This window comes from Cervus elaphus, chromosome 30 (assembly GCF_910594005.1).
Source record: "Cervus elaphus chromosome 30, mCerEla1.1, whole genome shotgun sequence".
Taxonomy (NCBI): Eukaryota; Metazoa; Chordata; class Mammalia; order Artiodactyla; family Cervidae; genus Cervus; species Cervus elaphus.
In genome coordinates, this window is record NC_057844.1 from 28,717,449 (window position 1) to 28,743,771 (window position 26,323).

At 35.1% G+C, this 26,323-nt stretch overlaps 1 protein-coding gene across 6 annotated transcripts in view; it reads right to left on the bottom strand.

The window, feature by feature from the left end:
• PDS5B (PDS5 cohesin associated factor B) overlaps window positions 1–26,323 on the bottom strand; it is a 172,911-nt gene that overhangs the window by 59,304 nt on the left and 87,284 nt on the right. For all 6 annotated transcript variants that reach the window (XM_043892501.1, XM_043892503.1, XM_043892502.1 and 3 more), the window contains exons 14-19: window positions 22,466–22,547; window positions 20,112–20,160; window positions 17,588–17,727; window positions 16,033–16,148; window positions 10,567–10,672; window positions 8,635–8,795 (exon numbers count right to left, since the gene is read on the bottom strand). In XM_043892501.1, the coding sequence (XP_043748436.1) occupies window positions 8,635–8,795; window positions 10,567–10,672; window positions 16,033–16,148; window positions 17,588–17,727; window positions 20,112–20,160; window positions 22,466–22,547 (654 nt within the window). The remainder of the gene's footprint in view (window positions 1–8,634; window positions 8,796–10,566; window positions 10,673–16,032; window positions 16,149–17,587; window positions 17,728–20,111; window positions 20,161–22,465; window positions 22,548–26,323) is intronic.

Consider the following 26,323-nt stretch of genomic DNA (forward strand, 5'->3'; position numbering starts at 1 on the left):
CATATACACAATGGAATATTATTCAACCATAAAAAGAAACGCAATTGAGTCAGTTCTGATGAGGTGGATGAACCTACAGCCTATTACACAGAGTGAAGTGAGACAGAGAGAAAGATAAATATTGTATTCTAACACATATGTACAGAATCTAGAAAAATGGTACTGAAGAATTTATTTACAAGACAGCAATGTAGAAACAGACATAGAGAATAGACTTACGGACATGTGGAGAGGGGAGGAGAGGGAGAGATGTATGTAAAGAGTAACATGGAAACGTACATTACCATATGTAAAATAGATAGCCAACAGGAATTTGCTGTATGGCTCAGGAAACTCAAACAGGGGCTCTGTGTCAACCTAGAGGGGTGAGAAGGGGAGGGAGATGGGAGGGGGTTCAAAAGGGAGGGGATATATGTATACCTATGGCTGATTCATGTTGAGGTTTCACAGAAAACAACAAAATTCTGTAAAGCAATTATCCTTCAATAATATAAGTTAAAAAGAAAAAAAACTACTGGTTGTTAATACTTTTACTAATTCATTTTATATATATATATAAAATCATCATAGATTAAAAAGTTTTTAAATAAAATCTTAGATTATTAAATAAAGAAATAAAGAATCTCTGGCTCATCCAGAATATATGTAAAATCAAGTAAGTAGTCTACATTAATTTTTCTTTTTAAAACTGCTTGCCAGTTTCTTATTCAGTGATTTAAGTTTTCCCGACTAATTTCTTTGTTAAATATTATACTCCTCACTACTATAGAGACAGTACAGAGTTGTAAATTTCTCATACACTTGGCTTTTAAATCTTCTGAATTTTTTACTCCTATAATATTTTCTAAATGATTATTAGTGGGATATAAAGAGAGCTGTGGATTTCTAGATACTCATTATGGCCATCTTGTTTTTAGTAGTTCCGCAGTTGATTCTCTTGGATTTTTCTCTTAGAAATATGGTAACTTTGCTTCCTCTTTTCCAACAACTGTACCTTTTAATTTTATTTTCTTATGTAATTATATTGGCTTTCAAAACAATGTTAAATCACGGCAGAGTTAGTGTATTTTCTCACCCTGCTCCTGATTTTACTGGGAATGCTTGTGTTTTACCATATGGTGGTAGATACTGGTTTGAGATATTTGGAGAAGGAAATGGCAACCCACTCCAGTACTCTTGCCTGGAAAATTCCATGGACAGAAGAGCCTGGTAGGCTACTGTCCATAACGTCCCAAGAGTCAGACAAGACTGAGCAACTTCACTTTCACTTTCATTGGTTTGAGAAGTATGAACGCATTAAAATCCTGTTTTATTGGGTTTAACTGTAAGTAAACTGATTTTCCTTTTTACTGGAAGCCCTTTCAGCATCTGTCAAAAAGATCTATTGTGTGGCCTCTCCCTTTTACTCATTTATATAATGAATTATAACAAGAATATCAGGTTTTCTTCTAGTAGTAACCCTTTTTATATTCCTGGAATTAACCAACATTTGGCCATAGTGTATTCTTGCTTTACTATAGTAAATTCTCTTTTTGCATACAATTTTCATCAGTATCAATAAAATTTGTCTCAGTTTTCTTTTGGAGGGATATCTTTTATCAGGTTTTAGCATTCCGACTAGTTATCTTGGCTTTATAGCTAAATGTTTTCCTTTCCCCCTCATGTCTGGAACAATTAAAAAGACTTAGAATTTCTGCATGGTTTTTAGATATAGATATATATATATATATACACACACACACACAGATATAGATATATTTGAAATACGCACTTTAACATAACTCTCATTGGCCCTTATTATTATTAGAGGGTAATTTTCTGAAATTCTTTTATAATTATAGCCTATTAGGATTTTTTCCCCTTCCTTCTTCCTGAGCCAATTTTATTTATTTACATCACCCTTTAAATATTTAGATTTTCAAATATCTAAAACATAGATATAGCCACACCTAAAACTTGAATACTGAAATTTAAATGGTGAGAAAAGAGAATCAGATATGCAAATAAGAAAACAAAAAGTTTGATTTAAGGGCATAAACATAAGTGAATGCAAAGGGGAAAAGGCACATGACTTGGTAGAAAGAGTGACCTCACAATAAAAAGGGGATAACACGTTTTCTAAATCCTTGAATTTCAAAGAAAATCCTTCATTTGCCCTTAGCACAACTTAGCTAATTAGGAAAAACTTTAGTTACATTTATTTTCTGATCAAAACTTTGCAACTGTTGAATCATTAACTGTGGAAATCTTACGTGGTTGAAAAGAAACGTCAGCCCCGTTACTGTTCTGTTGTACATGATTTACCTTTTTTTTTTTCCCCTTGATATTTATGAAATCACTTCCATAATCTCTGAAAACTCAGTAAATCACATTAGGATATTGAGAGAGCTAATCCTTAGGTAGGTTGATAAGGAGTCCAGGGCCAGTGAGGAAGAGGTCCAGAGCCCTGGAGAAGGAGAAATGGGTCTGGGGATTTCAAGGAGAAGAAAAGGAGAAACTTTGGCTCAGAGGTTAAAGTGTCTGCCCGCAATGTGGGAGACCCAGGTTCCATCCCTGGGTCAGGAAGATGCCCTGGAGAAGGAAATGACAACCCACTCCAGTATTCTTGCCTGGAGAATCCCATGGAGGGAGGAGCCTGGTAGGCAACAGTCCACAGGGTCTCAAAGAGTTGAACTGACTTCACTTTCTTTCACTTTTGTCTTAGTCAATATAACAATGTATCTTGCCTGAGGATATGTTTGTCCTTCTTAACAGCAACCTTCTGACTTGTTACCTTGAGATGTGTATGTTATGGGAGCAGGTCTCTTAAGACCTTTCTATTGTTAGCTCTAATCTTGCTAATTTAAGATATATGATGTGGGAGTGTTTCTGGGAAAAAGTGTATGAGGCCTTAATAAGATTATTGGGGGGGCGGGGGGCACTCTCTGTCCCCCTTCTGATGAATATGTCAGAAGCTTTCTCTGTCCTTTTTCACTTTAATAAAACTATGCTGCACAAAAGCTCTTGAGTGATCAAGCCTGGTCCCTGGTACTGAAGCTAAATCTTCTTTGGAGATCACAAATCCAACACCATTCATAGTAAGCTATCAATACCTTCCTACAACATGAGTCCTCTTCATTTCCAGATTCACATTTTCATTCATTATTATTACTCATTACAATTATTTTTAAAAAATTTTCCACTTTCCATTATACTGTTGTCTTCTCCACAGAAACCAATCATGACTTTCCATCATCTGCAATTCTCTTTATCTGCATTTATTTCTTTGCCCACTATACCCATGTTCTATGCAATTTCCTTAAGTTCAACAGAAACCTTCCTGATTACATTTTCAATATTGCTTACTCTGCTCCTTGCTGTTTATAATAAATTTCATTCTGTAACAGAAATATGTTTCTGCTCCTCTTTATCCTCAGTTCTGTTATTTCTCTTTTTATGGTAGATTATTTTTGTTCCTTTTTTCCCAGATGTCATTTGCTGCTTAATTTTCTTGGCAGCTTAGAACATAAGTCTAAAATTCTTTTATCCAACAAAAATTTCATTCCTCCTAGTGTTAATCACCTATCTTTTGAACACTAAAATATCCTCAAAGGATCTGTTGTTTGTCTATCTGTATCCTATTAATTAATCTTTAAATAAAAGAAATTCCTTTTGGCTCTGCCATTTAAACAAAAATGTAGGTGGTGTCTCCCTGATGATTAAACATTGGACACATCTTTCAAAAAAATAACATCAGAACTCCCAACTGAAATTACACTTGCTTAATCAAATGGATAAGCAGCATGGAGAAGGTAGGTGGGAATAAAGGTAGTGAGTACTTTATTTCTGTTTAATTTCTCTCCAAGTTTGCTTAAGCTCCTCCCATTGAGAACCAGCTTCACTTGGACTATGACCATATCCTATGTTATAGGGGACCCTCAGTGTTGGTACCTCTAACTATTTTCAGGTGAGCCAGATTCCTGAGAAATTTACTGAGACAGAATGGAACCCATAATCCACCATCATTTTAGTTTAGTAGGTCAGCACTTACTTTTTTCTTTTCCTGTAAAGTCGGTAATAAGACATTTGATTCACAACTCTAAGCCTTACCTCACCGAAAAGCTATACGCCTATTAAACCCAGAGAAAAAAGGTACGACCACAAAGTCTTTCCTTTAGCTCTGCTACAGAAAAATAAGGTTCCCCGATTGCATCATCGATATGATGGACATGAAGTTGGGCAAACTTTGGGAGGTGGTGAGGGACAGGTCATAGAAAACACCCTCTTCCAACAACACAAGAGAGACTCTACACATGGACATTACCAGATGGTCAACACCAAAATCATGATTATACTCTTCACAGCCAAAGATGAAGAAGGTCTATACAGTCAGCAAAAGCAAGACCAGGAGCTGACTGTGGCTCAGAACATGAACTCCTTATTGCCAAATTCAGACTTAAATTGAAGAAAGTAGGGAAAACCACTAGACCATTCAGGTATGACTGAAATCAAATACCTTATGATTATACAGTGGAAGTGAGAAATAGATTTAAGGGACTAGATCTGATCAACAGAGTACCTGATGAACTATGGATGGAGGTTTGTGACAATGCACAGGAGACAGGGATCAAGACCATACCCAAGAAAAATAAATGCAAGAAAGCAAACTGGCTGTCTGAGGAAGCCTTACAAATAGATATGAAAAGAAAAGAAGCCAAAAGCAAAGGAGAAAAGGGAAGATAAACCCATCTGCATGCAGAGTTCCAAAGAATAGCAAGGAGAGGTAAGAAAGCCTTCCTCAGTGATCAGTGCAAAGAAATAGAGGAAAACAATAGAATGGGAAAGACTAGAGATCTCTTCAAGAAAATTAGAGATGCCAAGGGAACATTTCATGCAAAGATGGGCTCAATAAAGGACAGAAATGGTATGAGCCTAACAGAAGCAGAAGATATTAAGAAGAGCTGGCAAGAAAACACAGAAGAACTTTACAAAAAAGATCTTAACAACCCAGATAATCACAACGGTGTGATCACTCACCTAGAGCCAGACATCCTGGAATGTGAAGTCAAGTGGGCCTTAGGAAGCATCACTACGAACAAAGCTAGTGGAGGTGATGGAATTCCAGTTGAGCTATTTCAAATCCTGAAAGATGATGCTGTGAAAGTGCTGCACTCAATATGCCAGCAAATTTGGAAAACTCAGCAGTGGCCCCAGGAATGGAAAAGGTCAGTTTTCATTCCAATCCCAAAGAAAGGCAATGCTAAAGAATGCTCAAACTAGCACACAATTGCACTCATCTCACACACTAGTAAAGTAATGCTCAAAAGTCATCAAGCCAGGCTTCAATACATAAACTGTGGACTTCCAGATGTTCAAGCTGGTTTTAGAAAAGGCAGAGGAACCAGAGATCAAATTGCCAACATCGGCTGGATCATCGAAAATGCAAGAGAGTTCCAAAAAAACATTTATTTCTGCTTTATTAACTATGCCAAAACCTTCGACTGTGTGGATCACAACAAACTGTGGAAACTTCTGAAAGACATGGGAATACCAGAACACTTGACCTGCTTCTTGAGAAACGTGTATGCAGGTCAGGAAGCAACAGTGAGAACTGGACATGGAACAACAGACCAGTTACAAATAGGAAAAAGAGTACATCAAGGCTGTATATTGTCACCCTGCTTATTTAACTTATATGCAGAGTACATCATGAGAAATGCTGGGCTGGAAGAAGCACAAGCTAGAATCAAGATTGCCGGGAGAAATTCAATAACCTCAGATATGCAGAGGACACCACCCTTATGGCAGAAAATGAAGAAGAACTAAAGAGCCTCTTGATGAAAGTGAAAGAGGAGAGTGAAAAAGGTGCTTAAAGCTCAACATTTTGGAAAACTAAGATCATGGCATCCAGTCCCATCACTTCATGGCAAATAGATGGGGAAACAGTGGAAACAGTGGCAGACCTTACTTTTTGGGGGGGCTCCAAAATCACTGCAGATGGTGATTACGGCCATGAAATTAAAAGATGCTTGCTCCTTGGAAGAACAGCTATGACCAACCTAGACAGCATATTAAAAAGCAGAGACATTACTTTGTCAACAAAGGTCCATCTAGTCAAAGCTATGGTTTTTCCAGTAGTCATGTATGGACATGAAAGTTGGACTATCAAGAAAGCTGAAAGCCAAAGAATTGATGCTTTTGAACTGTGGTGTTGGAGAAGACTCTTGAGAGTCCTTTGGACTGCAAGGAGATCCAACCAGTCCATCCTAAAGGAGATCAGTCCTGGGTGTTCGTTGAAAAGACAGGTTGAAGCTGAAACTCCAATTCTTTGGCCACCTGATGGGAAAGAGCTGACTCATTTGAAAAGACCCTGATGTTGGGAAAGACTGAAGGCAGGAGGAGAAGGGGACAACAGAGGATGAGATGGTTGAATGGCATCACTGACTCAATGGAGATGAGTTTGGGTAAACTCTGGGAACTGGTGATGGACTGGGAAGTCTGGGATGCTGCAGCCCATGGGTCACAAAGAGTCGGACACGATTGAGTGACTGAACTGAAGTGAGGGACAGGGAGACCTGACGTGCTGCAGCCCACAGGGTTTCAAAGAGCTGGATAGGACTGAGTGACTGAACAACATTTCTTTCAAAGCCTGCCATACCTCAACTTCTCCCTCTAGATTAGCAAATGAAAGAACACTTATTATACATTCCCTTATACACCTGATTCAGGGATATATTAATCAATTGTCAATGTTCTCACACTCAATTCAGTCTAAATGGCTTATCTAGCACCAATTCTCTCCAGTTTGTGGTAGCTTCTACTTAAGACACATTTTCCTTTTAAATAATTTTGGTGAATTCAATGGAAGATAATTTAATAAACATTCATTTAACTCTTATCAGTTTTCCTCAACATCAACTCACCCAATTTAATGATGTAAAAAATAAAATCCACATATATATTTTATCTTCTAGAAGACATATAACAAGAGTAACCTCACTGAAAACTGTGTGCACCCAGCAGGTATTCATTATCAGTTGAGCTAATTCTCCTCATGAGAGACACCTGACATATACTCAGCGTATATATATATCAAGTAATTTCAAGGACTTCAATTTCATAGTAAAGCTGAGAGAATGTTTTAAAATTCCCTTTGGTGTGATAGCTCAGTTGGTAAAGGATTCGCTAGCAATACAGGAGACCCTGGTTCGATTCCTAGGTCAGGAAGATCCGCTGGAGAAGGGATAGGCTACCCACTCCACTATTAACAGCTCAGATGGTAAAGAAGTTGCCTATAATGCGGGGGACTTGGGTTGGGAAGATCCCCTGAGAAGATACCCACTCTAGTATTCTGGCCTGGAGGCATTCATGGACTGTATAGTCCTTTGGGTCACAAAGAGTCGGACATGACTGAGCGACTTTCACTTCATGTTCTAAAATGTCCACCTTTCAACTTTGCTCTGGTAGTTTTCCTATAAATATACTGAACAATGTTTCTTTAAAATATAAAGGACATTAGAAAAGACAGTCTAGAATGAAAACAAAAAAATCTGCTGAATAAATCTAACTAAAACTCAATCAATGCTCTAATTAAGAAAACTATGCCATAATTGATATGTTACCATAGGCAATCTTAAAAATTAAGAAGCCAGTCCTAAAAAATAAAGTTTCTCGCCCTTGCCAAAAGTATATCGTTACAGTATTCTGGTATGTTTCAATTATCATTTAAATAATGCTCTTTTCCTATATATCAATAGTTTCTAGAGCTGACTGAGCTCATGTGAATAGAAAGGGATAACAAAACCTACACCTGAGCCTCTAAAATGCTAGCTTTGTCCCAGTCTCTCTCTGAAGAAAAGAGCCACAGTCAACTTCAACGTGGAGAAACACAGCACCCCAACCAATACTAACTAGACCAGAAGCAATCAGCTAGAGGTGAAACCAGTCACCAGTGACTATGGCAATATCAGGACCAACTATCAGCTACGCTCTCCAGGAACAGGATGGAGAGATGAACACACAGAAGCAAGGAAGGATTCATAAGGAATGAAGATGTATTCTTTCTGAGCTATTATAGAATCTTGAACCATAATCAACCACTATTAGAGATCTCCAGGATAACAGCATAATTTCCAATTTTTGGAAATACTAGTACACACAAACACACACAGAAAATATACTGCTGTTAGGATGATTACTGCATGCTTCTCTGCGTCCCTGTGTCAAGTAAAACAATACTTCTGTAAATTTTCAATTCAATACTCATATAACAGGAGAATGTAGAGTACTATGGACAATCCTGCTGAAATTCCTTTGGAGTTTCTCATTGGACCTTAAATTCGCATTAATTGTTTATCCTATGCCATAATATGCCAAGGAACTCTTTTGCTATAAAACTGTTTTCATTAAAATCTTCAAGCAAAATTGATGCTTCAGAAGGAAATGCCATGGTCATCTTACATTTTCATGAATCTTCTAAAATACCAATCAATGCCTTCTCCCAGGAAATAAAGACTCTAAATAGTTTAGACTTAAGATAAAACCCAGACATTATTTCCTCAAAACTTAAAACTGACTCCAACTATTATGTAAATCAAGAAACAGCAAGTTATTTTTTATTTTCTAGAATATTTATCAGAAAAAAACTCAACTCACGATCTGATGTGTGGGAAATCCTCTTCAATTTTGCCTCCTGTGTTTTTGAAAATTTGGAGTGCAGCTTCCGCTACTTTTTCATCATCCATTTTCAGACAAGCCAGGAGAGACTCAAATGTTTCAGCAGAATGAAATGAAATAGGATGTGTAAATGAGAGTACCTAAAAAATGATCATAAAAATGATCTATAAATCCTTTTCATCTTTATAAATCCAAAATGTTACACACTAGAAATGCTACAAATCAAACTAAAAACACAAGTAATTATGCTAAAAATAAATGAGAGCACTGTAAGTAAAATTTAAGACTCAAATATATAACAGAAACATTCTTGTGTAGGAAGACTGTACAATCTGAAGAAACAGTTATCTTCAAAATTGAACAACACGCCAACATAATTCTCAAAATAATCTGGATTTGGTTAAGGTTTGGGGAGGAGGGGTGGAAGAAACTGAAGGTAGGAGAAAAGGAAAATGAGAAGAGAATTTAACAAAATACCTCTATTATTCTAAATAAAGGTCATTAGAAGAAGATAACATTTTTGGGAAAAAGTAATCTAGGGAAGATCCAACCAGTCCATCCTAAAGGAGATCAGTCCTGGGTGTTCACTGGAAGGACTGATGCTGAAGCTGAAACTGCAATACTTTGGCCACTTCATGCAAAGAGTTGACTCATTGGAAAAGACCCTGATACTGAGAAGGACTGGGGGAAGGAGGGGAAGGGGACAAGAGAGGGTGAGACGGCTGGATGGCATCACTGACTCGATGGACATGAGTTTGGGTAGGCTCTGGGAGTTGGTGATGGACAGGGAGGCCTGGCGTCCTGAGATTCACAGGGTCGCAAAGAGTCGGACATGACTTAGTGACTGAACTGAACTGGACTAAACTGAGTCTAGGGGAAGAGGGTAAAACATCAAACAGTAAAAGAAATTGTAAGGTTACAATAATCACCCTAACACAGGACTAAAGAAAAAATAAAGCAATAAATAGACCTTACCACATCTAAGAATTTAATGTAAAGTATAATAGATTATAAAGACAACAGAAAATAACTGAAAATGGATGAAATTTTTAATAAACAGACCTAGTAAAACTGGGTATAGCGATTTGAAGGAAATCAAATTAGACCCTCCATTACAATCACACTTTCAAAATAAATGTCTGCCAAGACATTAAGTACATGACTTAGTTTAATCCCTTTGCGATAAGCATTATTTCTACCTCCATTACACATGAGGAAGCAAAAGCAATTAACTTAGAGCAAATATCTAATAAATGACAGTAAAAAAAAAAAAAATCAGACCTGCTTTATGACACTCTTAAAAACACCGTCTTAAAACACATTGAGAAAATGCTTATAATTTACTACAGGAAAAGTCAAGATATAAAATTGTATATTTAGTCTCATTTCAACTGTACCAAAGAGTATATTTTTCTATAGATTAAAAGGAAACAAAAGAAATATTTATGAATGATAGGCTTCTCAATGTTTTCTTCTTTATGATTTTATATGCTCTAAGTTATCAACAATTAACTGATATTTCTGTAATAAGTAAAAGACAATGGTATATTTTAGCTAACAAAACAACACATAAAATGGACTTTAAAATTTTGGTGCTTTCTGTGGTAGGGTTAGCAAGTTCTTTGCACACTAATGAAACCTTCAAATTATAATCCTTAATATAATTAATACTAGGCTGTATTATATAATTTAAACATAAAAATATTAATATTTAGCTTACATGTTAGAATAAATTCGCAATTTTACCTAAAATTGAGTAAAAGTGATTACCTAAAAGTGATTAAGAAAATTTTACTTTAGATTCTATTAACCTAGAAAAGCAAATCTCAAGACGAAAAAATACAAACTATATATGTAACAGTTATCTCATTAAGCACCTAAGTGCCTAAATTTCAATGTAAGCATATTTACCTTAAGCAGTTCAAGACCTGCCCTGATGGCTTGATCAGTTGGAACACCCTCATCTTCATCATCTGCTGTTCCATCTATTGATTTGTTCACTTGCTTTATAAGAGCACTAAAGTATAACAAAAAAAATTTTTTTTCTGTTTTTTCAACTCATTTTTTATTAGCAATGTTTAAGAAAAATAATCCTGAGTATTTTCTGTACAGACCACAACTAAACCACACACTAATTTGATACAGCTGTTTCCCAACCATTATGGCAAAACAAAAAGCTGTAGTAAATATTTTGAGATGCTTCTTTTCAAAATGATATTTCCCCATGTCCATTCAAATGAGGTCAAAATGTTATCTGACTTGCTGTTTATTAATGCTGCATTTTTATTCTTGTATTTGCTGTGTGAAGTTTAGGTCCAAACATGTGAATGATAAGAAATGTTTTCCAATTAATTATCTAACGTTCATTATGGCTCCAATATGTAGAACAACATATACTTTAATAAAGGATACATGGTAACATAAAAGCACTTTCAAACAACCTAGCAAATATTATTGTGTCCGGCACTGTTATGAAAGCCAGAAAGGACTGCTTCTGACAGATGTAAAAATGTCATACAACAAACATATAATAAATCCTCACTAGAATACTCAGAACAGATCACAATGGAAATACAATATTTTATTTTCTTCTAAAAACAAGCTTGTGATTTTAAAATAATCATTTGAAATGCACTGTCAATTATCCAAAATACTCATTCACTTTGATAGGTATGTTTTATTACAAAAAACAAGTAACAAACATCAAGTCAGAGACCTAATATGTATCAAAATACAAGAAAATTCAATTATTCAATATTTTTTAAAACGCTTAGTAGATTTATGTTTCTACAAAAATATTATGTACTCAAATCTAAGGTCAAGATATGAGTCAAATACATCTGTCTTCCTTGCAATATCCTCTTAAATTTATTATTCCCTTAACAGTTAAAAATCACTGAGGATGTTTTCTGTCCTGTTCTGCCCATTTTCCCTGCTTAACTGTTTCTCATAGCTCCAACTACTCCAAATAAAAATCTTCAAGCTGAATTCTCTTCCCAAATTTTCATCAATATATGGAATTTAGAAAGATGGTAACGATAACCCTATATACAAAACAGAAAAAGAGACACAGAAATACAGAACAGACTTTTGAACTCTGTGGGAGAAGGTGAGGGTGGGATGTTTCAAAAGAACAGCATGTATACTATCTATGGCGAAACAGATCACCAGCCCAGGTGGGATGCATGAGACAAGTGCTCCGGCCTGGTGCACTGGGAAGACCCAGAGGAATCGGGTGGAGAGGGAGGTGGGAGGGGGGATCGGGATGGGGAATACGTGTAAATCTATGGCTGATTCATATCAATGTATGACAAAACCCACTGAAATGTTGTGAAGTGATTGACCTCCAACTAATAAAAAAAAAAAAAAAGAAAAAAAAAAAGGTAATGAAGAAACAATAAGGACTGGAGAGAAGGCCAGGACAAGAAGTGAGGTTGGTTAGCGAGGGGAGTGAGGAAAGGCATTCCTGTAGAGGTGGTACTGCTGTTGTTTAGTTGCTAAGTCATGTACAACTGAGCTAAAAACCACAGAATAAGAGCCAGTGATAAAAAGCATCAACCTGGAAAATCAAAGAGAAGGAACTGAAAAACTATTACAAAATACTAGGAGTTCAGTGAGGTTACACCACCAACACTAAAAATCGACAGAACTATTCTGTATTAGCCAAAGTCACCTTAAAAATACAGGGGCGAGGGGTGGAAGAAATCTATTTACAATGACAAGTCAAAATGTATAAAATAACTAGGAATAAAAAGTTTTAAATGCACAGAATCTGTATATAACTCCTAAAATTATATAAAGGGAGCAAAGAGATTTGAAACAATCAAGACAAGTATTTTCATAAGATGGAAACTGTATTACACAAATAGCATTTGCCACTACATCTAAAAATATCTTACAGGAACACAACTTGGTGTGGGATAAAATTTTACACATGCATTCTATAAACTCATCTGGAAACATTAAGTGATGTTTGAGAACAGCTAGTAAATATTAAGGGAGGAGGGATGAAAGAACTTTCTAAACGAAATTTAAAATTTTATCATAAAAGCCTTAAAATACAAAGAAACAAAGGAAAAAAATCCAGTAAGACCCTAAATATTATTAAGAATTTATCCTACAATAAGGGAATGTCTCAAATCAAATAGGAAGGAACCAATTTTTCAATAAATGGTTTGATACAACCAGCTACTAGGCTTTTAAAAAAGGATGGATCTCTTATGTCCACCTTACAATGAAATGGATTCCAGAACAATTAAAACCTAAATGTAAAAAACATAGCTACCTAATATGATACCAGAAAGAAATAATAAAGGAAACAAATGATAGGTCATATAATTTAGTATTTATTAATGTCAAGCACAAATTTAAAAGGCAATCAAACTGTGTTAATAGCCTTATTTTATAAAGCATTCATATAATCAATAAAAAAAGACAATTCCTCTAAGTCACTTACAGAAAAAGAAGAAGAAAAGCAATCAGCCAAGAAACATATGGGGAAAAAACATTCAACTTTAAACAGTGCCATCATTCACTGCAGCCATAAAATTAAGACACTTGCTCCTTGGAAGGAAAGTTATGACAAACCTAGACAGTGTTTTAAAAAGCAGAGATATCACTTTGCCAACAAAGGTCTGTATAGTCAAAGCTACGGTGGTTTTTTCAGTAGTCATGTACAGATGCAAGAGCTGAACCATAAAGAAGGCTGAGCGCCGAAGAACTGATGCTTTCGAATTGTGGTGTTGGAGAAGACCCTTCGGAGTCCCTTGGACTGCAAGAAGATCAAACCAGTAAATCCTAAAAGAAATCAACCCTGAATATGCATTGGAAAGACTAATGCTGAAGCTGAAGCTTCAATACTTTGGCAATCTGATGCAAAGAGCTGACTCACTGGGAAAGATTCTGATGCTGGTAAAGACTGAGGGCAGGAGGAGAAGGGAGTGGCAGAGGACGAGAGAGTTAAATGGCATCACCAACTCAATGGACATGAGTTTGAGCAAGCTCCAGGAGATGGTGAAGGACAGGGAAGTCTGGCGTGCTGCAGTCCACAGGGTCACAAAGAGTTGGAAATGACTTAGCAACTAAACAACATCATTCACCTATAAAATGGCAAAGACTGAAAAGGGTAACAGCCACTATTAGGAAAAGTAGGTGAATTGGACACTCCATGACTACTGGTGGGGAAGAGAGTGGAACCTTTCTGCAGTGTGACGGTTAAACCAAGAGGGCACTGGAGCCAGACTTCCTCTGTTTAAATGCCATTAGCTACTTCCCAACAGCAGGAAAGTTACTCTAACATCAGTGTAGCTCACTGTTCCTTACCTGTAAACTGGGAATAATAACATTTTTTGCCTTATAGAGAGGTAAATGAGTTAAAACACATAAAACAAAGACTGCACATTATAAGCACAAATGGCTATTACCTATTATTATTAGTTATGACTGAACATATCTTATGTATTACCAACCTACAAAGACGTGCTTTGGTCCTCAGTCTTTTTGTTCATAAAATTCATTATTTCTGGAAACAAGTATCTTAACTTACAAAAATACTGCAATGACCTGGTTTTATCTTTCCGTAATTTGATTTTAAAAAACTGTCTGTCATGCCCAAACAAGAAGCATATCCTTTCTCACCAGCTCCCTTCATTCTTTCCAAGGTACTACTATTCTCTTCATCATCTGGATTTGACCCCATAAACTTCTGACTCCTCCTCCATTTTATTCCCCATTTCCAGTAAGAGAACCTGTTTCTAAGGTTGTTCTTTTAAAACCTTCCTCAAATATGTTCTTTCCTTTCTATTCCACTACCGTCATCCAAAGAAAATTATAACAACACCTTAGCAGGCTCTCTCTTCTATTTCCCTCCTCCTGTCCACCATCAATCATTCCTGCTTCTCAACAGACCAAAGAACAAAGTAAAAGCTCTAAAGTCAGATCCTAAAGGCTTTCCACAATCTGACCCCAAATGCTTTTTGAGGATCACCTCAAAACACTTAAATTTCTCCATAGAGTAACTTAAATTTTGATGGCAATCATTTTCTTATATATAAATATCCTTAATCCTTTCTATCCAGTTAGCTTGGCTTATATAAAACTCAACACCTAGAATTCTCCTCCCATTTCTGTAGAAATAAAATCTTACCCAGTCTTCCTCTCAGGTCAAACACTACCCTCTCAGAGAAAGTCTTTTAATCCTTTGAACACTATCTGCATCAACAATTTTATGCAACTATAATATAATCTCTTGATTAAAACTCTTATTCCACTACTAGACAGAAGATTAATTAAAAGTATAAAGTATGCTTTGCCAATACCTAACTAGCATTGTTTTAAATATAGAAGGCATCGGCTTATTTAATGAATTTCAGTCTGATTCAGATTTTTCCTTGTAATAATATAAAGGATTCCGGTTTTTGTTTTGCTTCCTTTTATTTTTGAAACTGAAGAACACTTTCCTCAAATGAAAGACAAGGCAAGAGGAGTCCAAAATAAAAAACAGGCATCCAACGTAGTGTCCTCCTCCACTACAGAGGGTTACAAGCCAAAAGCTATACCTTATGCCCTCCCTCCAAAAAACCCCCAAAAGGGCTTTACTTAGGACAGAGTGTACCATTAGTAGTATTTTAGATTCTAATATACCTCTGAAAAGTACTACCCGTCACTAACAAATGAATATGCTCTCCATATTTTATAAGTATTCCTTTTTTCAACTGGTTGAAACACTTCAGGAAAAGTTTAAAACAAACAAACAAACAAAGGTGGGGGGGGGGAGCTTCACTGGCAATCTACTGGTTGAATGGCTCTGCGCTCCAATGCAAGCGGTTCAATCCCTGGTATGATGCTGTATGGCATGGCCATAAATAAATAAGTAAGAGAAGAGCTCTTCCCACATTTTACAAAACCAAGTACAGACATAAAAAGGAAGTATTTTCCAAGATGCCAAAGTCAGGTGATATCAAACCTGAAACATTAAATGAAAGCTGTCTTAAAAATAACATTTTTAGTTCTCAGATACCCGTGGAAATGCATCATATGTTGTTTTATAACATAATCACTTTATTTTCTTTTCCAGAAGGTAGAACTGCAACTTGTTTCTATCAGTTAACCTATGCAAGCTAACTAACCAGTATACTGTTAACAGATAAAAATTAGGCTTGCATTGACAAATTTTCATCCAAAAAGAGTACATAAAATTAAAAGAAATAACATGAAATACTAAATACATACAGATACATACAGATAAGTATATAGCCATTATGTATATACATATATATATAGAGAGATTAGTGCCTTACATATAGCAGATACTCAATAATGACTACTAAAGCATGACCAAATTAATGGTAACGAAAATTCAATATTTTCATTAAATACCTGATAGACTCAGTATCTATGTGCACAGGTGCTATCCTCTCCAAGAGAAATTTGATCATTTCCAGAAAAGGATTTGTAGGCTGTTTGGGGTTGCCCAACTTCTTAGTTATTTCACGCTGTAATGGAGATGTTTAAAATATTACAAAAGTATGTTTAAATAATTCATTACATTAAAATATTAAGAAACTACAATAATTAAAATCACATAGTACCAGTACTATTGGCATAGTATTGGTGCTGGAATAAACAAATCAATACAAAAAGACTAAATTAAGAATTTAGTATAGGAAAAAGGTTAACACTTGAAGTAAACAGGAAAAGAATTACTCAATATATTGTAATACCGAATATACTGGAAAAGCTCAATAGACATTATTTAAAAATAAAAGCAGAGTTAGATCCCTATCTCATATCTTACACCAAAGATATTCCAAAAGGATGAAAACAAACACAAAAGAATAAAACCAACAGTCACGGGATATCAAACTTCAACCAGCAAAATTACCAGGGGAGCTTATTAAAACTACAGATTCCTGGGCCTCACTGTGAAGATTCTCATTTAGTCAATCTGGGGTAGAGCCAAGAATCATCTTTTATAAAAGAATTTAGGAAGATACACAGGAAACAGATTAAATAATAATGACATAAGTAAATATTTTCATTGACCTGCAGTACAATGGGATTTCATAAGCAAGACTCCAAAGGCAAAACCTTGAAGAGACCACTGACAAACTTAGTGAGATAACAAAACTATCATACGTAAAGGGCATCATAAACAAAATGAAAAGGGCTAAACTACAACTACTGGAAAACTACCTGCAGCCTGATTAACACACAATGCCATGACATACTAACAAGCCAATGAGATAAAGACAGATAGTCTAGAAAAGTAGGCAAAGATTAAAAACACACAATTTACAAAAGAAATAAGAATGACTAATATATCCAAGGAGAAAAAGTGGTCATGTGATTAGCAACCAATTTTTACAAATCCTATCAAAATAATAATGTTTTTGTTTGAGTTTTGTGTTTCCAACAGTGATACTGGCCAGTAGCAAATTTATCCTAAAGAAAAGAAAACAAAACTGTGTAAAATTATTAAGCTATAAAGATTATTTATATTTTACATTAATCAAAACCTGGGGAAAAATGTAAATGTGTAACACAAGTGGGGACCATTCAATAAATTATGGCACATATATTCAATGGTGTGCTATGTTGCTACTAAAGATAATACAGTAAAAGACTAATGAAAAAGTAAAATATACAAAGCTCTGTATAATATAATCTTATTTTAAAAGAACATGCACCATAATATTAACAACTGTGTCTATAGAGTAATTACAGTTTAATATATTATTATTTTTGTGATATTTCCTAAATTTTACATAATGAACATAAATTATTTTACAAAAGGGGACAAAAAAGGATTTACGGGCTTCTCCAAACATTACAGAGGAGCCTGGCAGGCTACAGTATATAGGGTTGCACAGAGTCAGACACGACTGAAGTGACTTATCACCAAACATTAACTCTTTTAAATTTCTCTCCTTACCACACAACCTTCAGCCTGTTTGCAGGAGCATGTTGGACTGACAAGCACTTCTAACTGTTTTCTTATTTTCTCATCATCTTCTAACACTTGTGTGAATTTCTTCATGAAATCCTGAGCCTTACCAGGATCTGGCAAATTTCCTTAAATTAAATTAAAATACAATTTTAGATATTTCCTGAAATAATAAAAGAGCAACATTTTTCATTATTTACTTTGATGAAGAATCCTAACACACAAATTCATTTAATTTAATGAGATAAAAATTATAAAGATCCTTTAATAGTAAATTTTCACAAGTAAAAAATTTTTTCCTAGAAACATAAAATCATTGTGAAGCACCATCTATCCAGAGAAAGACCAAACTGGTTAATTTTAAATAACTCCATATAATACCTAAAGGACTTAAATGTCAACCTGAAAAATACCAATTTTATTACTGTCCCATGAGCTTGTGCATACATTGTTCTTTTGTGATTCACAGCAAGAGATCAAGATCAGTAAGATTTACCTTGAAGAAACCATCTTTCTGTTCTGCACTGTTTACTGTTAAAGCATCCACAGAAAATGCGCACACACATGCATGCTGCTCGGTACCAAAACAGGCTGAACAACATGGTCCAGGGGTTACTGCCGGATATGCCACTACCACATGAGAAAGTCTCAGTTCTTACAGAATCAAAAATTAGTTTTATACTGCTCACCTAATACATCATTAATCAAAACACTTACAAAAGTTAACAAAATATCCATCATAACATCGTTTTTTCTGGCTGCTCACAACTGTAATGGAGAACCAGACTCAGTAGGACCCTGCTAATAATAGGAACTGTAATACAGAAATATAGACTCTAATAAAAGTAACAGAAACCTGTTGAATCTTGAAATACGAATACAGTAAATGCAGTCTTCAAGTTCATATATGACTCTGAAGTTCCATTTATATCTTGGCTACATGACTGAACATAGTAAGAACTAATCTCCCCCCCAACTATGTGACTGTGTAACCTTTCCCTATTTCCGTAACACAAAAATTCTACTGTACTGTGTATCAACAGTTTTGGGAAAAGTCACTTTACAGCCCCTCCACAGCATCATATTAAGGCTACAATAAAGCATGTCACCTAAGAAACAAAATGAAAAGAAAGTGATGGGAGAGGGAGAGAGGAAGGAAAGAGAGAAGAAAAGGAGGAAGGGAAAAACAGCAACAAAAAATCCCTTTAATTCAAGATGCTACAAACATACTTGACCACTGGAACTCTTTTTTTCTGATGGTACTACTAATATGTGCAGGATATTGACATCCCTCGGAGCAGAATTTGGGAAATATTGTACTTGTTGGAAGAAAATGGATACGAGGTTAAAACAGAAAGACTACAGGAGATTATCTCCTTTAGGAGATAGCGTCCACAGCCAAACAACCAGGGAAATACTTATTTAAAAGCAATAGCATGGGGACTTCCCTGGTGGTCCAGGGGCTAGGACTCCATGCTTCCAATGCAGGGGGCCCAGGTTCAATCCCTGGTCAGGGTACTAGATCCCACATGCCACAACTAAGACCTGGTGCAGCCACATAAATTAAATAAATAAAAAGAATTAAAAAAAAAAAAAGCAATAGCATGAAATCACTTGCTTTAAGTTATCCAAAGGGACTGAAAACTAATTTAACTGCTCAGGACTAAAAGGTATTTTGGTGTGAAATTTCTCCTCATGCCAGAGTTTCTATCACTTAGTCTAACACCAATGAATTAGGTTACTATTCTTTTTTAGTGTCTTAGCATACTTCCACATACATCCTGGAACATTTGTTAACATCTCAAAAATCCACCTAAGATCTCTTCATTAGCCAAGTGGAAGCGCGGTGCAAGCACTCCCCCAGGTGCTCCTGATCTTCCCTCCGCCCTCGTGCTATACACAGGGATCTCGGAGGTGAGAGGAAAAGCTAGTGCCCTGCAAAAAAAGCTACTTTTCCCTGCCCTGGACAAAGGAGACATGCTACACAACCCTTTAGTATTCCCTGTTAAAAGCAATTAAATGACATTTTATTTGAAAACTCTGAAAGCAAAAAAGTGAATTAACTTTTTTTTTTCAAAAAAAAAATTTGCAGTTATTAAGTATATCCTTCATTCTAAACTTTGACTCACAATGAAATTAGCTTCAGATAGATTCACATTAGAGCAAACAATAGCTAAGCACAGGCTCAGCTTTTAACAGCAAGCTTACATAGCAATTTGAATGAATTCTCAAAAATAAATTTATGTAATAAAACCTTTATCTAGCTCTTGCTCATACCAAAACACAAAATAATTCACGCAGAATGCAAAATAAATGAAAATGAGAAAAAAACAAAAAGGAAAGTTGAGTATGCTGGGGAAAAGAAAAAACACAAAAATCAACCAAAAACCTTTAATCTTTTCCTATATTATCATAGCCTAAAATGGAACTTTGAGAAATATTTTATACTACCAAAGAAAGAAATGTCTCAAATAAACCTTAAATTTTACATATAATATTTGAAGTAACTTACTTGTAATAACCATCACTTTTGAAAATATGGCCTTGACACTGGCATCTGTCTGAAAATCACACAAAAAAATGCAAAATTAAAATCTCCTAACAATAATTCATTATATTCTTCAGAAAGTTAAGCATAACCCACTCACACTCTAGGCCCACACCCAGACCACCAGTATATGCTCCTTCATTAGACATGTTTAAACCCCTGATAAACTGAATGAAAGATAGAAGTGAAGTCATAATCCACCCTTGTCACTTCTTCCCTCATCCTGTTTTGTCATCCTCCCAAAAGAAAAAAAAAAAAAAGATATGACTGCTGCATCAACCTTTTGGGACACAGAGGTATTTTGTTTTTCTTAAGCATACTCAAAGGACAGGACAACTTAGTTTAAAAGGGGAACAAAGTAATCTGGAAACATTGGTTTTCATATCGGTAGTCTATTGCAAACAAAAAATTGAAAAGTATATAGTTCTGATTGAACTGAGGTATTTAAGTCTGAGGATCATGACACGTAAGTCAGGAAGCCATTGGGAAGACGCTAGATGAAGACAATTAAGATGCCACTAACATGTACAAAAGATTTTTCCAAGAGGGCTAGTTATATGCTGCATCAGGGTAGTATACTATTTCAGTGAATGAATGTCTTCATTACATTGTGCTTCATGTAACATATTCTGTAAAGTCATGGGTATGAGTGATGTTTCTAAGAATGCTAGTTATTCACTGCATCAGGTTAGTGTTATTTAATGAAAAGAAACATCACCAACAAAGCACAATACTGCAAGTCACTTTGAGAGACACTGAGCAAATCAGTTAAGTTAAATGAAATAAGTAGAAGGGCTACACTGCTAAGAAAGAATAAAAATTACCTTAATCAGAAGGAATAAGGAAGAAGTCAAAGAAACATTAAATATCTAAGAGTCTTCCTGATAAAATAGGCAGAATTATAAACAGACAAAAATTAAACACAGCTTTTTTTTTTCTAACTTTAACTGTGTAACATCTACTAGAATTCTCAACATAAAGTGAGTATTAAGTAATAGACTTAATTCTTCTTTCACTACAATGCCACTTTAGAGTACTATCCTCCTCCATTCTGCTGCTTCTTCACACACATAGTCTGTTTCTTCTTCTTCCCCACCACACACAAATGAGAATTCTCTCTTTGACTTAGATAACATGCTAATTATTTTAAGACAATTTAAAGGAAAATACCACAAAGTAGAAGGGAATAAACACTGTAACTGGACTGAGCCTGCATTTTATTCCTAGACTGAACAGGAATACCATGAGTTTTTATGAACAAGCCAAGAGAAGAAGCTCACACTAAATAAATTTTAAAGGGACAGTGAGAGTCAACAAAGCTATTCTTGATTACAGTCTCATACATCACACCGCTCAACACACAACCTATACACTTAAAATGCTATCCGGCTGCTATTATGACTTTAATAATGTTCAATAAGTCATAAACAAAGAGATAATTGTTAGCCTATAAAACAAAAATACTACTCAGATGTAAAGCTTCAATCAGGCAAACAAGGGGCAAGAAATGTCTTATTACTACTACTGATTTAGAGGTTAAGAAAAAAGTGAGGTCACCATAAATCACTCAAACAACTACTATTAGCGCACTGATTTTTAGGGCAAATGGCAAGATTTACACCTAGGAAAACTGGAGATGTTCTCCCTTACATGAAATAACTGCATTCTATTGACCTCTGTCCTATGAACATAAGGTGGTGTATGTTGTGGGGAAAGGGTGAAGGAGTCCACTATACGCTGAAAAAGAAACAAACATAACACTGTGCTGTTTTCCCTGGATGCAATTTAAAATGACCAGACACACTGATTTTTAGATGAATTGTATCTTTTACAGGTCTACATACAACATTCTCAAACAACAGCAATTGGATGAATAACTACCGTTAAATTACAATTATGAAGACCAGGTAATACATTAAAATTACCATAATACTGGTTGTAAGTAAAAATATCAAAATACTAAACTATAATTACATGATTTTAAAACTTTCTATAACCACAAGACTATACAAAGATGATGGCAGCATTTCAGTGCAGCAACATTAAGTGTAATTTTACTGTTTTATATGCTTTCCATAATGCTGTTATTGTTTTTTGTTTTTAAAGTTACCAAAAAAGGCTTAATTCTGAGTACACAGAAGCACATTCTGTTTCCTGTTGGTTATCACCTTTTGCAGATACAGTAAATTTAAGTTTTTCTATGTAGTAAGTTTCTTAAAAATTTCAGTGTTCTAAGTTAGAGATCATAGGTTCTAGAGTCAGAATTGTTCCACGCAGAAACAGCTGTTCAACACGTAGCAGAAATGGTGATAACTTACTTTGGGTTGCTTAATTAAGTCGAGCAAATCCTTTACTTGATGTCGGAGCAGATTTTGACACTTCCACATTTCATTCAATGCTCTGAAAAACATAAACACATAAATTTAAATAATAAAATGGGATAAAAATCCTTCTAGGATATTCCAACTATGTTAATTTTTTCTGTAAGTTCAGATTACACAAGGAGATGACAAAGATGGGGTAAAAGTTACAGGGGCTAAGCAACTGATGATATATGGAGCGAGAGAGGAGTCAAAGAGAAGAGAGAATGACATTTGGGGAGATGGGTATATCAAAAGAAAGGAATTAGTGGTGACTGTTTTTCCTTTTGTATAGAAATAGGGAAAATTTCTCATTAACTGGAACACATTTGCAGGCAAGGGCATAGGAATTAACTGAGGTGATTACAAACTTGAGAAATAAAGCAATATTTAATGGAATAATATCTTGCAGTAGGTAGGATGAAAAGGAATAAAAGATAGACAGACAACAGTGAGCTCTGAGATAATGGGGATACTTTTTCCTGAAAGAAAACTATTGTAATTTTACATAATATATATTATATACTTTATTAGTTATTTATAAATTATATTACGTTATATAAGTGAATATTCATCTTACACAGCAAAAATTTTGATGTCCCCATAACACTTTTATTGTTCTCAGGCAGAAATTTAAAAAAGAGATTTATATAAGAAATTTATATTTATATATAAAATATATATAAATCACAGAGAGCAGTTAATGTTATTTAAATGCTGAGTTATAGAATATCAGAACCATTTATATTTAAAATTTTTAAAAAGAAATTTTCCAAAACCAAATACTACTTCTCATTATTGTTTTCAATTATCTATACTTCTATTGGGGCTTCCCAGGTGGCACTAGTGGTAAAGAATCTGCCTGTCAATGCAGGAGACCAAAGAGACTCAGGTTCCATCCCTGGGTGGGGAAGATCACCTGGAGAAGGAAGTGGCAACCACTCCAGAATTCTTGCCTGGAAAATTCCATCGACACAGGAGCCTGGTGGGCTATAGTCCATGGGGTCACAAAGAATCAGACACGACTGAGCACATCCTTTCTATTAACCGCATTACCACACATACAAAGCACTGCTCTAAGAAAATAATTTAGTGCAGACATATATAAAACCATGTAAAAACATCCATTTTCTTTTGATAGACAAAGCAATTATTTGCTTAATATTTTCATTCTCAACAGTGTGTCTTAAAAGTAAAAAAGGAGATAAATTAGCAGAAGTTTGGACACAAATTCCTTTATAGTAGTCCCTTATAAATGGTACTAGCAAAACAACAGTACTGGGGCATTTTCATCTTAAAATACTTATACTTTACTGTTTTCAAGGTACTAAAGTTCCCTAAAGTTTAACAGGCACATTTCAAGAATGCAACCATTAAAAGAAAAATGACCATTATCCAGAGGACTGAAAAAGTCTCACAGCAAAGTAGCAGTTATGTAATTAAAACAATACTTTTGAAAGAAACAGAGCAGTCATCTGTGAAATTACTTCTGAACCCCAAAGTCAATGAATTCTCTCCATACCTACACATTTTATCACTACTTTTAACTCCAAAACGCCGATTTTGAAACTTGCTTTCACTTAGAGCAGAAAAATAAAAAAGAAATTATCTTATCTATTATAGTTATTTATTAATTTAAAGATGAAATCTTAAGTAATTCTAAAGCTTATTATAAACTATTACGGTTGCAACTTAAGTCAAAAAGTGACCATTACCTACTAAGAATTTGTACTGTAACAATCAGGAAGGGCACCCCCTCAAGCATTTTAATCAAATTATATTAAGCAGCAAAGACAATGTGTCCTTGTGTTTTGCCTTTCTAAACAGCACTTAAGGAAAAAAAAATTGTACTAGTGGAAGCAGTATTACTATACTAGGAAGACAAATATCCATTCATTCAATATTAGTCTGAATTCCAGCTCTGTCACTAAATAAAAGTGAAAAATCTGACTAGAGCCTGGATACTCTTACATTTGTTAACTTTTTTTTTTGATTAAGTGACATTTTAAGTAGACAACTAATCCCCTCATGCGGCTCCTCCCCATTTATACCAATGCACTACATACTTGCGTCATTTCAAAGAAAAAGAACTGCCACTGGGCCACAGAAACCTATCAAACGTTGACAAGAACCTCTCCTCCAGTCTTCTGCTCCTAACTGGCAAACTACCCCTCAGACTTGGCAGTACAGAGCTGTTTAGATGAGAGCTTGATCAATGAAGGATAAGATCACTGCCAGGACACCTGATACTACCACTTACTCTCGGCGATAACAGCTGCTCTGGGAAACTTGGGGGAGGTGGAAATATACACCATGATCAGGGGGTACTCAAGCTGCCTCAATTCTCCTCTCCAATCATCAAGATACTCAGTTAACTTAGTGACTTACCCAAAACTGGGTACGTATCAAAAAGTCTAAAATATAGAAGGTACTTTGTCTCCCCCAAAAGAACACCATCATATAACAAAATATATGGCTCTTTCAATAAATAAAAATCCTTACCAAACAAATTCTTAGCAGGAACCTGCTTGTTACACAGGAGCTATTTTAAATACCATTCAAACTAATTAGAAGTCACAAATTCAAATGACTTTCTGGGCTAGAATGGTAATACAAATGAATGAAGTAGGACAGCCATTATAATACAGAGTGGTGAGCACTGTGGTAAAATCAGAAACATTAAGTAAAACATCAACATTATTAGTATTCAGGACAATGGAAAGAGAATGAGACAAAATTTCATACCCAAAAGATTCACAAAAGATAAAATGCCTGACAGAGGATGGAGAAACTTAGAAACCACTGGCAAAGAGTATAAATTAGTATAATCATATTGGAAAATGATTTGACTAGTTTATAATGCTGGAAATGCGCATCCTCAACAGTTCCACTCATAGCTGTAACTCCAGTGATCCTAAAGCTTGTCTGCCCATTAGAATCCCCTGAAATGCTTTTCTAAAAACCCCAATGCACATACTACAAACTAGACAAATTAAATGACAAAGTGAAGATGAGATTCATGTGTCAGTGTTTTTTAAATCTTTCCAAATGATTCCAATATGTAGTCAAATCTGAGAACCATTCACAACTATACCTCAGAGAAACTCTTGCATGTTTACTAAACTGGAAAAGGTTCACAGTAGCATTATTTGCATTATTAAAAAATGGAAACAACACAAATGTCCATTCTTTCCATGCATTCAGATCTGCAATGTCAAGATGATAGAATAAAACTGTGGAATAATGACAAAGTAATTCAATACCTCAGTGAAAATGAATGACCCATAAGCTATGTAGAGACAGTGGATGAAGTTTAGGAACATAATAGACTGGTGTGAAAAAAAAATCACAGAAGACTATACCCACAATCACTCCACTTTTATAAAGTTCAAAAATGATCAAAAACAAAAAATATATAATTAGAGGATACATACATACGTATAATAAAACCATTCTTTAAAAGGAAATGAGAAACACAAAATTAAGGTTAGTGGTTTCCTCTGAGAGGAAGGAGGATGAAAGAGGGTGGGTGGCAGATTCATAGACAGTTATTACTATGCTTCAAAACTCATGATTTCTTTGGGTGCATAAAATACTTCATGACAGTAAATGTAAAGACTTTTGGAGAAAGTAACCACAGACAAAATGTAAAGAGTAAGTAATAAAATGTTAAAAACCATCAAGTGTATAGTTGGACAGTTAATTCGAAAAAGTTGATTAATAGGAAGTAACAGACAAAGGGACATATTGAATTAATGGAGAACTTACAAATGGATAACATAGTTGTATAGAAACTTGAGAGCGTGGGTATTACAG